The 13,744-nt window shown below is 31.8% G+C and overlaps 2 protein-coding genes across 2 annotated transcripts; both read right to left on the bottom strand.

Annotated features, from left to right (window-relative positions):
- LOC109352269 (zinc finger protein ZAT5-like) lies at positions 2,937-4,750 on the bottom strand. Its single transcript, XM_019594178.1, has one exon. It carries the CDS (start codon positions 4,325-4,327, stop codon positions 3,434-3,436), a length of 894 nt encoding a protein of 297 aa, XP_019449723.1. The 5' UTR covers positions 4,328-4,750; the 3' UTR covers positions 2,937-3,433.
- LOC109351689 (superoxide dismutase [Cu-Zn], chloroplastic-like) lies at positions 7,692-10,902 on the bottom strand. The gene is made up of 8 exons (XM_019593247.1): positions 10,571-10,902; positions 9,837-9,898; positions 9,719-9,758; positions 9,506-9,601; positions 9,383-9,414; positions 9,156-9,231; positions 8,799-8,852; positions 7,692-8,012 (listed from the first exon to the last, which is right to left on the bottom strand). Exons 1-8 carry the CDS (start codon positions 10,812-10,814, stop codon positions 7,987-7,989), a joined length of 630 nt encoding a protein of 209 aa, XP_019448792.1. The 5' UTR covers positions 10,815-10,902; the 3' UTR covers positions 7,692-7,986.

The raw sequence follows: 13,744 nt of genomic DNA, 5'->3' as shown, positions 1-13,744 counted from the left end.
TATAACTGGATGAACAAAACTATGTGCTTGAGCTTTTAATTGTCGTTTATGGGCCTAATAAAAACGTTAATAGCAATTGCGTAATGCTTTCCAGGCTGCCACAACCCACTAACCCTATACCTAATTCAAACTTAATTCACAACATAATTTCTGAAATGAATCATCAAATTCGTTCGTTACTAGGTCTATTTTGTTATTGTTAAATCCACAATTTTGTTAGTAATAATGTCCAAATCTACTTAAAAGTAGTTCTTTTCACTAATTGGTAACTATTATATAAGCTACTACGGTAACCAAACCCAAACTAGTGAAGTAGGTTTTAGGTAGCCACATTCCACCAAATTAATAACTAACACTAGAATGATGAAATAGTGGAGGGGGCAATTAATTAGATGCACATTTATTGTTCCGTCACAGCATACCAAACCTTTATTGTGATCTTAATGAATGGTTTATTAGTTATGATATTTAGGAGCCAAACCATGGTCATTGTCAACAATCAACACTAATTAAAGGGTTAAGCAAGTGAAGCAATTGATTAGTTGAGTGGAAATTTGTTTAACTCTAGTAACGCAAATAGAATTAATTAGTGCTGGCCAATGCCTACTTTTTGTTATTATGGGGTTTGAAGTAGGGACAAGAAGCCACATAGTAAACCACTCATGCATTTGAAGCATTGTCTCTATCACCAAAAGGATAACAACTATAGTCTAAACTCTAAACATAACGCAATGCATGCTTTAGTCTACTTCAGTTTTCATACACTAAATTCAATTACAACCATCCACCTGTTCAATTCGAAAAGCAGGCCAAATCGATTTTAGAAATTTATTAGTTAATTGTATACTTTATGTCAAACTTCTACAAGACTATACGTGTATCAGTACTATCACCCTCTTTTTCTTTGTTGGATTAATTACAAAAATGGGACTAAAAATTACCCAAGTTCATCATCATCATCCGGGAGAAATTTAAAAGAATCGGTGCGTCCTAATAGCTAAGAGTTCATGCATTATTGCTAACATAATTTAAGCAATATTTTTGAAGTACTAAATGTTCACTGAAAAACTATTTATATTTCCAACTTATATTGTATCATTTATTAAAATAAGATAAGTAACTTGATGATGCTTTACAAGTATAAACTAATATAGTAAGTAATTGTGTTTGATCCACTATAACATTTTGGTAAAAAAATAAGTCATTTTCATTTAAAAAAATTAATTTTAAATAAAAATTGACTAATATGATCGGTTTGACCAACATAGTTATATAACCAATATAATTATTATACCGCATAGATATATAGAATAGTTTCCTGTTCAATTAACAAGTACGGTGTGGTTTTCAGAATCCTCATCTAACCTCTTTTTTTGCTGATAATATTATATTATAGATGAGAGATTACTGCACTTACTTCTCGTCCTAACCAATAATTTTAGGGAAATTATAGGGTTTAAATTAATGAGTAGATCTAAACTATTAGATATCCCTAGAATTAATGGCTAGAATAAAGAGTAAATTTAAAAAACTTATTCTTGGAGTAAATGAATTCAACTATATATTATATATGATAAGTATACCTTAATAAAGAGAATGTATTATGGGGAGGTTACATGACACAAAGGAAAGCTACCCAACTACATGTGCTAATGTCAATGAATGAACTCTCCTCTCATATTCTTCTTATGAATTCGGACAAACTCACGCAATGTACGTGTCCACATGCTTCGTTTACCTGCATTCACTAAAACGTGCACATAACTAACTTTAGATAAGTGGCCACTGTAAGTGACTTCAAAGTCTTCCATCTTTATATATCTCTTAATTGCTTTATTTATGTTTCATCTCTCTCTCAATTATATATATCGTCACATTCATGCCATCGTTTCAAGCTATAAAGACAAATCAAAATTAAACTAATAGTTATGTATTTCTTTTTTTTCTTTCAGAAAGTGAGAAATTTTATACTATTTATAACCCTGTCGTTTTCTCATCTCTCATTATATGAACTGCATGAATTAGGCTAAAGTTATATAAATGTATGGGTGATGGGTCCCACTTTAAACAGTGGATATTGTATAACTCCTAATCATGTTTGTGCTTGAAAGTTATACCTTTCTTGTGAGCATTAACTTAATTGTATGGCTGGAACTCCCATGAGATGATACTAAAGGTAATTATTGATTAATCATTAACGTATATATTTTTTTTGGTTTACTACACATATCCTCGTACCGGAAGCAATCATGTCCGAGCCAGGAACATCCATAGATACGTGGGGCTAACTCTCCCAACAGACATTTTTATTATCCACAAGACTCGAATACTTTGCTTAAGGGAATCAATCATGTACCACTGAACCTAACACATATATATATATATATGTATATATATAATATATATATATGTACATACATAAAAAGTTACTAGTGCAATTAAATCAAACTTGTTTAACAATTAAGTTTGTTGATATTTTTGCTTTAGAAACTTGCAAAATAAGACATTCATAAATAACAGTTAGGTGAAACTGATTAGTTTTAATGAAATAAAACTATGACATACCGTAAACCTACAAAAGAAAAAGGAGAAAAGAGAAACATGACTTTATACTCTTAGTGTATTTAAAATAATATTAAGAGACAGATAGCCAGCCATATATCACTTGAAAGATACATGCTGATGGATACGGCAGTGGGCACAGTCCATTATCCAATCCAATACCGTTCCAGTTTATGAAGGCACATTTATGACACTTATACAATATTATATAGGTGCATATGAATGTTCTAGTATATAGAAGATAAAAATAAATAATATTATATGCACAAATAAACTTAATATCAATTGAGTTTCTTATTTTTAGTGATAAAATATAAGAATCCTTTATTCTTGTCATTAATGGGACAGAGTGAAGATGTGGTAGCCAGTGTAAGTAGACACTGAGAGAAGGAGATCTTTTAGCTTTATTATAATAAAATATAAATCACACAAAGGGAACCTAATCCACTATTTTTGGTTGTGGTGATGCCAAACCCTAACTAGTCATGCCAATCTCATACTTCAATATCTCTTCCTTTTCTCTCATACACACATATACCTCTTTGCCCTTTATTCTTTGACATCGTTCTAGCCTCTATCATATAAAAGAATAAAAAAATATCACTCCATATAGACTAAAAAATAAAAAATAAAAGGAAATAATAAAGATGCCCTATCACTCACTTTTGTGGAATTAAAGGCAACCATGAACACTAACCACTTACTCAAAGTATTCCAACTTCAACTATTAGATGATGATCATATACATCTCAAAATGGCAATTATTAATAAACAAAAAGAATAACTCAACAAAGAATGATAATTACTATTAATAATTGTAAATTAAAATAACAGTGTAGTAATAATTCTCTCAAATATTCCCTTCCTCGGCCTAATAATGGCAATCCACCAAAGCAGGAGAAGCAGACAGCACCATAGATTTTTGGACTGCCGGAAACTGATACTTGGACTCCCGGAGGTCCTCCTCCGGTGCCGGAAGGTTAAGATCCAATTCTAACATATTCCTCCGGTGCTGAATTTCCTCTTTCGCTGCTGCAAGAACCTGAGTGGCAGTGTTTGTGGTGGCTCTATGCCTCCTCATGTGTCCACCCAATGCTTGTCCTGATGCAAATTCTGCCCCACATATGGAACACTCATGAATCTTGGCCTTGTTAGCATTGAAAATTGATCTATTGGCCTGACTTTCCAATTTAAAGGAGATCGAAGGGCTAGTTTTGATGTGCGGTTTGCCTCCTCCTTCAAAATGATCAAATTTGGATACGACATGTGGTTGCGGTTCTGATTGCGGTGTAGAGAGTCTCTTTTCTTCTGACATCATGAGTTTGAGCTTTTTATGACTAGCCCTGTGGCCACCCAAGGCTTGAAAGGAAGGGAAGGTTCGGTTACAAGTTCTGCACTCATAAATAGCTGTAGCCATCTCAGCAAATTTTAGGGTACCATTACTATTGCTACCCTTTTCTATCTTGTTATTACCATCACCATCATGGTGGTCTTGTTGTTTCTGATGATGATGAGAATCTCCTACACCACCACCTCGAGCGAGAAGGATCAAGCAATTAGCCATGTCTTGATCTTCTTCATCATTGCTCTCATAAGTAGTAGTTGAGGAACTATCCTCAGAATTATTAGCACTCGTGTAAGTGCATGTGGCAGTGGCACCACTACCACCAAAATTAGGAGACAAAAGTCTTAGCCGTTTGGTGCGTTTTCCCTTTGCCATGATCACCAATTCTTCCTCACTGCCCAATACTTGATCCTTCTCCATCGATCTCACACAATAAAACAGACTACTGTTACAAGTAAATCAGAATTCAGAACTGAACAAAGACTGTTTTTTTATATATGAGAAATGAAAGTGAAGGTCGTAGAGTAGAGAGAAAGAGAGTCACAGTGAAGGTATGAGTTAAAAGAAGAGATATGTATGTGGGTATATATATAACAACTACTCTATAGTTTGCCAACCAAAAATCTTGCTTGCGTTTCCAATCTTCGAAGTGTTACTAACAAGAAAAGGTTACCTTTCGTTTTTTCACGCGCCTTTTATTGCTTAGGGTGTTACTTTTATGAGCGAATATTTTATTTTCTAATATTGCGTATGCCAAGCACATTGTTTGGTGGTTGGGCTAGATGAATGTATAATATTCATCCAAAGCTAAACATTATTCTTGTTTTGTAATAAATGTTGAATTTAATGAGCAGGAATAATAATAACAGTGTAACTTATGAGTTTTAGTAGTATTGAAACATATATATGTTACCATGTTTCTAGACGGTATGAAAGAAAATTAGGTTGAAACTAGATAGAGATTACTATGTGCGTGGCAGATGAATCTGGTTTTAGGTAACTGATAAAGTGGAAATATTTACAAGAGTTTAAAAGATTTGGAGAAAGGTTAGTATTAATGGAGATGTCTCCAATCGTGTTTTATTTCATGTTTCGGGCCGACTACATATTACCACATGAATAAAAGATAAATTTTAAAAATAAAAAAACATTATCATTAACTTAGGACAAGAAATGAGACATCGTCTGGGACAGATGATCTTTGTCTTAGATATTAATTAACGTTTAGTGTTGTTTCATCCTCTCTTTTTGCTTATTAGACCTTTTAGGCCAACCAGGGGTAACAATTTACACTAACCCATCTAAGCAAAGTGACATTGCACTTTAATTAAAAGCATATCAAGTTGTCAATCTTCATAAGTTCCATCCCTGTTTAAAGAAAAGTACAAATTCAGTTAGGCTTATTAGAGATTCGAGTGGCTTTCAATTTCAAGCAAACACTTTTATCCCAAAGAAATAGAAACTTACTTTATTATAATTACTAGAATATCATTCCATTCAATATATATATGAGAAGTTAAATCTTGGGTTTGGTCACGGTTTTACATAGTGATGGGTCCAAACAAGAAAAGAAAGGGACATGTAAGTGGCATGATAAGTATAGGATTCTGTTAAAGAATAAGGACTAAGAACAGTATATTTAGCATGCAAGTATGTGAGATAAACACTTTAGGAGGGTTTCTAATGAAGAATACGTTTCCTTTTAATTAAACTTTGCCTTCTGCTTAAAGGTACGTTGAGCTAGCAGTTCATTTGTCACCATAATAATAAATTATTGCTGAACTATATGTTAATGATTTCATATTTTCAAACTGGGTTTAATTGAAAAGTAATCATCATCAATCAGTTTGATTTAACTTGTATAGAAGACTTTGTTTGTTTCATTATAAACTAAATTATTACTATATTGGAAGAATGTGCTTTTCACACCTAGTTGTGAGATATTTAATCAACCAAATTATCACACACAATGTGTTATATATATAGAGATAGTATGCGATTATAGGTAAAATTGGGTATGTAAATTGTTTCAATATTATTACTAGTACTAGTATAGGTAATTTAAGATCTCGGATAGATTGAAGTGTTCCAATATTCTCTAGTGGTCCTAAATTTAATTAATAAAATTTTAGTTGCTGATAATTTTAGATCAATTAAATCATTGACTTAATCGTCTCCACTGAGACATGATCCACTAGTAAGGTGAGGCATACATTACCCACTAACTGATATACACTAAACAATGAAAAAAATACTCTACCAAACAAAATAAAAGGTTACTATTCATTTGGTGTATGTACGAAATCTATAATTAAATATAAGTCAATTTATAGTTATATATATATAATATATGCCACCACACAACTATTGCTGTAAGATCAATTTCGCTACTAACGTTATGACCACTACACTAGCTATTGGTACTATCTTCCACTTGTTGTGAGAACTTCCTGTTATTATTTTATTTTTTTGTTTCTGGCTTATATCTAAATTAAAGTAGTCCATTTTCTGGTTCATATTACCGGTGACCCAGTTCTTAATATATACCACAGCTTTTATATCTCCTATTTAATTTACACTTTCCATATGGTCAAGGAAGTTGATTGGTTGGAATAAATCCATTATTTGGTTTAATAAAGATTTTAAAATGTAAGTTATTATCTAGTCGATTCTGCACCAATCAGCATGGATAATACATTACAGTTTGGACTATGGCTTTAAAATAAGCTAAACTAAAATAAGAAAAGTTATAAATTGATTAAAAAAATCAAGTACATGTGGCAAGGAAGAATGAGGAACTGAATAGAAGGATATATAAATGAGTAACATGCATTTAAAGAGGTAGAGCGAAAGGTTCAATGTACAGTGAAGGATATATGCTAAATAAAAAAACGGAAAAGGGATGGCAGATTCTTAGCGTAACAAATTGAATGTGGTAAGCTATGTTGTGTGAGGCACGTAATGTGGCTTATACTTAATCTCTTTCTCTCATATTGGAACGTAACATAAATTGCTCCACCATACCCTTTTTACCAAGTATAGTACCCCATGCCCCAAAAATATGGTATGGCCTATGGATCAAAAAGTGAGCCTTTCTTTCTCCCTTTATTAACCAACGATTTAGGGATACAAATGACCACGCAGCCTTCTTCAATTAAGTCCATGCTACAATATTTATAGTTAACTTATTCAACTTCTAATAGACGTAACTTTAACAAAGATTTTCGTGTGGAAAAATAATAATAGGTAAGAGTTGGAGAGTGGTTAAAAATACAAATATTTTTAAATTACACTCTACCAAATCCAAGTTAAGGTTTGACTAAATGACATTAAGCCCCAAACTTTTTGTTATATGCATTAATAAGTAATAGTAAAACGATTATTATAACAGAAATATTAGTTTAGTTTTTCCTTCCAAAAGCAGTCATTATCCCCACTTCTCAATGTTACATCCTTTTGAAAAAAATATTTTATTTTTATCGAAGTATACGAAAAAAAGAGAACCTTACTTAGCTCACATCAAAATGTAAATGACTTGGGATAAACTAAAATTATTCTGCTGTATTCTCTAAGTTTTTTGCTAGACTGCAAAAGGAAACTAATACTAAAAAGTTTCACTTGAAGACTCATCTATCTACCCTTAAAAGCAAAATCCATATCCAATACTCTACAGCTACACTCTAACTGTTTCAGGGTGTGGAAAAATAGACCAACACCTCAACTCAACTGAACAAATGAACATTTAGACACAAGCAACCAACTATTGCACTTGCAGCATTATAGCTAACTCAGCACACAAGTAATATAGATTATCATTGTATGGTCTTTCACATGCAGGCAATAAGAAATACATTACTAATCAAATTTTATTGAGGGCAAATCCATGACAGCATGATGAATGTCCTCTAGTAATGGACTATCTCATTTTCAACGATTCGTTTTCACACCCATCTTTAAAAGGACATTATGCATCATATTTCATAGTTTACATTGGCAACTGAATAAAGCAGAACATGTCTAACCGAAGAGAGCAAACATTGGATAAAATAACATTACTGCTGCAAAATAATTTGTTGCATTCATACTGGAGTCAAACCAACCACACCTGCAAATAAAACAGACATATTAAGATAGAGGATAAACATAAACTTTATGATACAGAGATATTTAAGTATAAATATAATACAGATAGCAAACATACGAATAAGCTACAGCTTTTGAGAATTAAAACTATGAATCGAATTATTGATGCCCAAAAAACTATAGCAACAATAAGTGCTCCTAAAGCTTTTTCACACCAAATCTTATGCTTGAAGATACATTGCAAGTTTAGTTCATAGTTTATATCTACCAATAAGTTTAGTGCTTTCAAGTTTGTAATTTACTTTTAAAATTCAAATTTATTCTCCAGCCAATATTTTACACCCAAGGGGCAATAAAAATAAATCAGAGACATATTCCCAGTTTTAATTGGGCAAACCCCGCAGTTAAATCATTGCCTCAGGCCTAAAAGCATAAAAAGATCTTCTAGACCTCTGATTACTAAAAGCATACATTTAGCAACATATCTTTGTCAATAAGTCATGTCTTCGTTCAATTTAGAAGTCAATGGTATTCATCAGCTATAGATTGAAATCCAGCTAACTCAACATACTAAATCCAAAACTTTAGAAGATTATGCACAAAACTTGCTTCTTTACCCTATTAAAAAAAACTGCATTATTTATTGATACCAGTCTAGGAGGAAACCAATCGTAATTTTTGATCAAGAATGAAAGCCAATCACAAAGCTATAGAAAATAAACATCTGAGAACATCACAGCAAAACACGAAACAAATAAATTATAAATATAAAAGGATGGAACTTTTTAAATTATATTTTTCTTCATACCACATGCTAATCTTCCACCAGCATTTCCAGTGGTCAAACTAAGTTCATGGCCACCTGCAGAAGCATAAGCAAATGAAGATGAGATTAAAGTAAAAATTCCCCAGTTATGATTAACACATTGCACTTCATATACAAGCCAAAAATTGCAAATATGAGATATAATTATAATATGTCTACATGGAAATGAACAACCAATTTCATTTTCATGTCACTCCTCTCCTGTAAAACGTATACATCCATTGCAAATTCACCTTTACTTGAGTAAGAGAAAGGTGCTGAAGCTTGTGACAATAATCTCCTCTACAATACATAATTATTAAGCAAATATACATAAAAATTTAAAATGAATTGTCTAACCCTTTCCAAGGTCATCCTGAAGCTCATGAACCACTAAGGCTCTTCCAACTACTGAATTGGGGCCAGTGAGTGGTATCTGCACATTTACAATAAACAACACAATTATTACTGTGAGACAACTGTAGTTCCTAAAAAATGATCAGGGATATGCAGATATATGGACCATGGTTTTATAAAAGTTATCAAAAGGTTGACTATCATATCAAAATACAAGTTACAAAAAACACCTGGTTATCCACAATTGTTGCCTCTGCAACCCCTGCATTAAAAAAATGACAAATGATACATAAGCAGGTTCAGAAAGTAGTCCAAACTAGAGAGAGCCAAAAGTAAGAGGGAAAATGTATTACCATCTGCATTAGCAACTATGTTTCCCAGGTCACCCGCATGACGGACTTCATCCTCAGGAGCACCATGTGTTAGCTTACTGGGATTAAAATGTGGTCCTAAATATATCATTTAAGACACAAACGCCTCTAAGAAACTTCATTCAATTGAACAATATAGCAAGAAAAGTAAACCACGAGGTAAAAATGGAAACTAAGGTCAAGCACTGGAAATACCTGTTGATATACAGCCATTGGTGGTATCACCATACTCATGCTGCAAAGCATAACATCAGGAGTTAGGAAACTGATTTGAAGGGAAGGATATAAACTAGCAATGACATAAAACACTCACCAAGTGAAAACCATGAAGTCCCGGAGCAAGACCACTAATACGAACATTAACTGTTGTCGGGCCTGTACATAACAAAGGTAGTAATTAAAAGTTAGCATACTAAGGAAACATTTGGAATAGATCATAGAGAGTTTATTTGACCTTATCTTATCTTATCTTATATGCACATAAGCATGTACTCGGAACTTGGAAGAGCTTATGAAAATAGCTTATGATCTTCTTACGAGTTTAAAAAAGCTTATAGAAGGATAAGCTCTCATGTGATGAATATGGGCTTAATTAAGCTATTTACCCAAAGATGCCCTAAAATGTGAACTATTTCCACATAGGAGAAACACTGGGACTATCATAAATAGAGATCAATATCACTAAGATTTATACAGCACATAAACCATGAACCGAGTCTAGGTGAAACTATTTATCTCAGAAACTTATTACTCTGAAATAATACAATTCATTACAGAAAAGGGGCTGTGTTATAATGCAATGCAGTTTATGAGCTCTGATAAGCTTAAGCAAGTAATGTTCAGTTTCATAATGTATTCATTTCCAAATCTCATCAAACCCAGAAAACCATTTCTGAAATTGGAGTAGTTAACGGATCAGATTTGAAGTCTTTCATCGAAAAAAAGTGATTACAATTGTTAATAATACTATAATGTGCAATGGGAATGACACAATTCGAGAATCGAAAGGGAAATTAATGAAATAAGAAGAACGGGATAGGTACGGACCACCATCTTCTTGGGTGAGAGTGACGACGCCTTCGACGGCGGAGGTTCCTTTGAGGACGGCGACAGCTTTCTTAGCGGCGGCGACAACAGTAAGGGGCTTGGAGGCGGCGGCGGTGGTGGCAGAGAGGGTTATGGATTGGGGAGATAGCTTGAAGGAAAGACCTGAGAAGGAAGATTTGAGAAGTTGATTAGGGAAAGGAGAGAGAAGAGTGTGGGATGCCATTGTTGTCAATGCGGTTTGCATTATGAGGTTGAGGTGTTTGTGATAATGCCAACAGTGATAGTATTGTGTGATAGTCAATAGTTGGTTGGTGGGAATTATATAATCTTCTTTCACCTACTTACTGTGCCACTCAGCTTCACTATTTCTGAATCATATAAGCATGTTCGGAATTTGGACTTGATTTCACTTTTCCGCCATAAAATTATTATCATATTTCACTTAAAGACCAAAATTTTATATTACTTTTTCTTTTATGCACTTTCCTTTCCAATGCTAAATAATATCTTAAACCTAGAAATTTGGAATTCACTCGTATAATCATGTGGAATTGAGTCATTAAATTTCCTTTCAAAAACAACCAATAAATAAAAAGAGTGTAATATCTATATACTAAATAAAGACTTATATAATTAGAACATCATTTATTATTTATTTGTATAATTTTTGTAAAGATAATAATAACTAAACATAAATGATATAATAAAAATGTATAAAACTCATATATTAAATATGATGGTCCAAAAACCTGCTTTATTTAGATTGGGAAAATCATATGATTTTCTTAAATTATGTGATATTGCTCGAATTTACAATCAATCATATTTTCGATATTTTCTCCTATTTTTTCATATTAGTAATAGTGTCAAAATAAAAGAAGATCTGACTCAAAAGTGTTGTTGACTTCATACATTTATTCTCATGTATTTTTTTGTCACTTCAGGATAATAAAATCTAATGTAATGTATATGTTCTCTCAATTATATAGATTTATGTATAGTGATTATATCACCAACCATTTTTTCCAAAACTCTTAACCACCAATGCAATCATGTTTTATACTAATAGTTTATTCCTTTACCAAATAAGTTCAATTATTACCATTAAATAATAAATGAAAACATTTGGCATATATTTTTAATTAAATCTTTCCCTATCTATTCCTTTATCAAATAAGTTCAATTTTCACCTGCACACTTTCCTATGGAAACTACGGGAGATTTTGTTTAATTTCTTTTCGTATCAGATTCTTCTCAATTCAGCTCCTCACTTGTTTCTGCTTTGGAAGAACTTGGAATTAACAACTTTGGGTATGTAACTATCTATCTCTTCATGTTTAAACTATATCTCTTTCATTTTTTATCCATTGTATTTGGTTGGGTCTATTTCTTTGTTTCTATATAAGTGAAATTTCTAATCTTTATTAGTCTTATTTTGTTTGTATTAGGTGCATGCATTACAGGAGGAAGTGCAAGATTACAACACCATGTTGTGATGAGGTTTTTGATTGTATGCATTGCCATAATGAAGCTAAGGTATTATAATCTCATTGTTGTTATTTTTTTCTCTAAGCTTCTTTTGATTGAGAATGTTTATGAACTCAAATCAAATGTTTTTTCAACAAAACTCTGGAGATTAATCATCTTGATCACTGTAATATTCCAAGACATGAAGTTAAAAAGGAAGACAATTTTCTAATTTGTTTGAAATTATGAAATGAAAGTTAGATGAAGATGATAAACTAATGATAATGTAAAAATATTTTTTATTTTTAAAAAACGTAGTTAACAATGAGAAATTTACATAATGTATAATTTTACTAAATTTCTTTAGGTATTTTGACATTTTGTCTATAGAAAAACCTCAAATTTGGTGAACGTTGAAATTAGACACATGAAAGGTTTTAGAGGACTCGAAAAACCTTCAAAAACAGTTTCCTCCCGTTCATCCAAAAAAAAAAATAACACACATAAATAGTGAATGGTATACTTATTGTTTACAAATTTTTACACTGTCAATAAATATATATATATATATATATATATATGTTAATATCATGGTAATCATTGGTGTAATGTTATATGATTAATGCCTAAATTGTATTTTTCATTCATTTAATTGTAATATTAATATTATGTTAATCCATATGTAAAGTTATTTTGTTAAAATATAATTTTATATTATTCATTCATATAATCTAATGTTATGTTTATAAAATAATTCTTAATAATTAAATTTTTCTTCCCAATGTTGAAGTAATAATTTTATTTTTTTATATTTGTTTAAGTATAAACAATCATATATAATAATCAAATTAAATTGTATTTAAATTATGTTTTATAATATATATTTTTTCTCCATTTCAATTGCTTAAATAACTTACATGATTATTGGAAAACAATATACTATTTCATTAGTTGGTAATATTTACTTTAAAATTTTCTATATTTATAGGTTGTAATCCAACTCGTCTACCCATTGCATCCTTAGTTGCATTGTTATAGAAGAACATAGTAGTAAATGACTAAATGCCATAAGCTGACTGTTTCATAAAATAGACATGATTTGATTTTTCAATTAGTTGAAAATTATTATTTTTATAAAGTACTATATTATACCTTTTTCTTTAATGAAACGGAGATATGCCAATAAATTAGTTTTTTATAAATAAGAATGTTAACGGTCCTTTAAAAATTTAAGAGACCGTTAAACTAATTGCTATGGTAACCAACATGTTTTGTTATAAATATATGAATTAGGGAGCCACTAAAGAAGTCATTAGTAGTAAGTGGGAAAAAAACAGTAATGTACCCGCCATTCTTATCATACTGTTCTCTTTCTTTCTCTCTCTTCCCGTTTCATGCTTTCAATTTTATGTTTTCCATTCTAGTTTCGGTCCGTTATCCACATTCTCATTGCCGCACCACCATGTCCAAACCACCCTCCGCCGCACGAGCCGCCGCAATGAAAACCCCCTCACTCCAAGAAACGATAATCCCAAACAAGTATTCTCAACGTGTATTCTGATTCTTCACAGTAGAAGATCGCTGAATTGACGAAAATAGTTCCACTGCTGAAAAAGAAACCCTCCGAGTTCAATCCAAGCTCCTTTCTAAATGGCTTATTCGTGTGAGGTTGGTGTAATTAGTTTTTGTGCAAAGTATTTGAGGTTT

The sequence above is a fragment of the Lupinus angustifolius genome, chromosome LG07 (assembly GCF_001865875.1).
Source record: "Lupinus angustifolius cultivar Tanjil chromosome LG07, LupAngTanjil_v1.0, whole genome shotgun sequence".
Taxonomy (NCBI): domain Eukaryota; kingdom Viridiplantae; phylum Streptophyta; class Magnoliopsida; order Fabales; family Fabaceae; genus Lupinus; species Lupinus angustifolius.
Note: the sequence above shows the minus strand (reverse complement) of the source record. Positions and strands in the feature narration are given on the sequence as shown.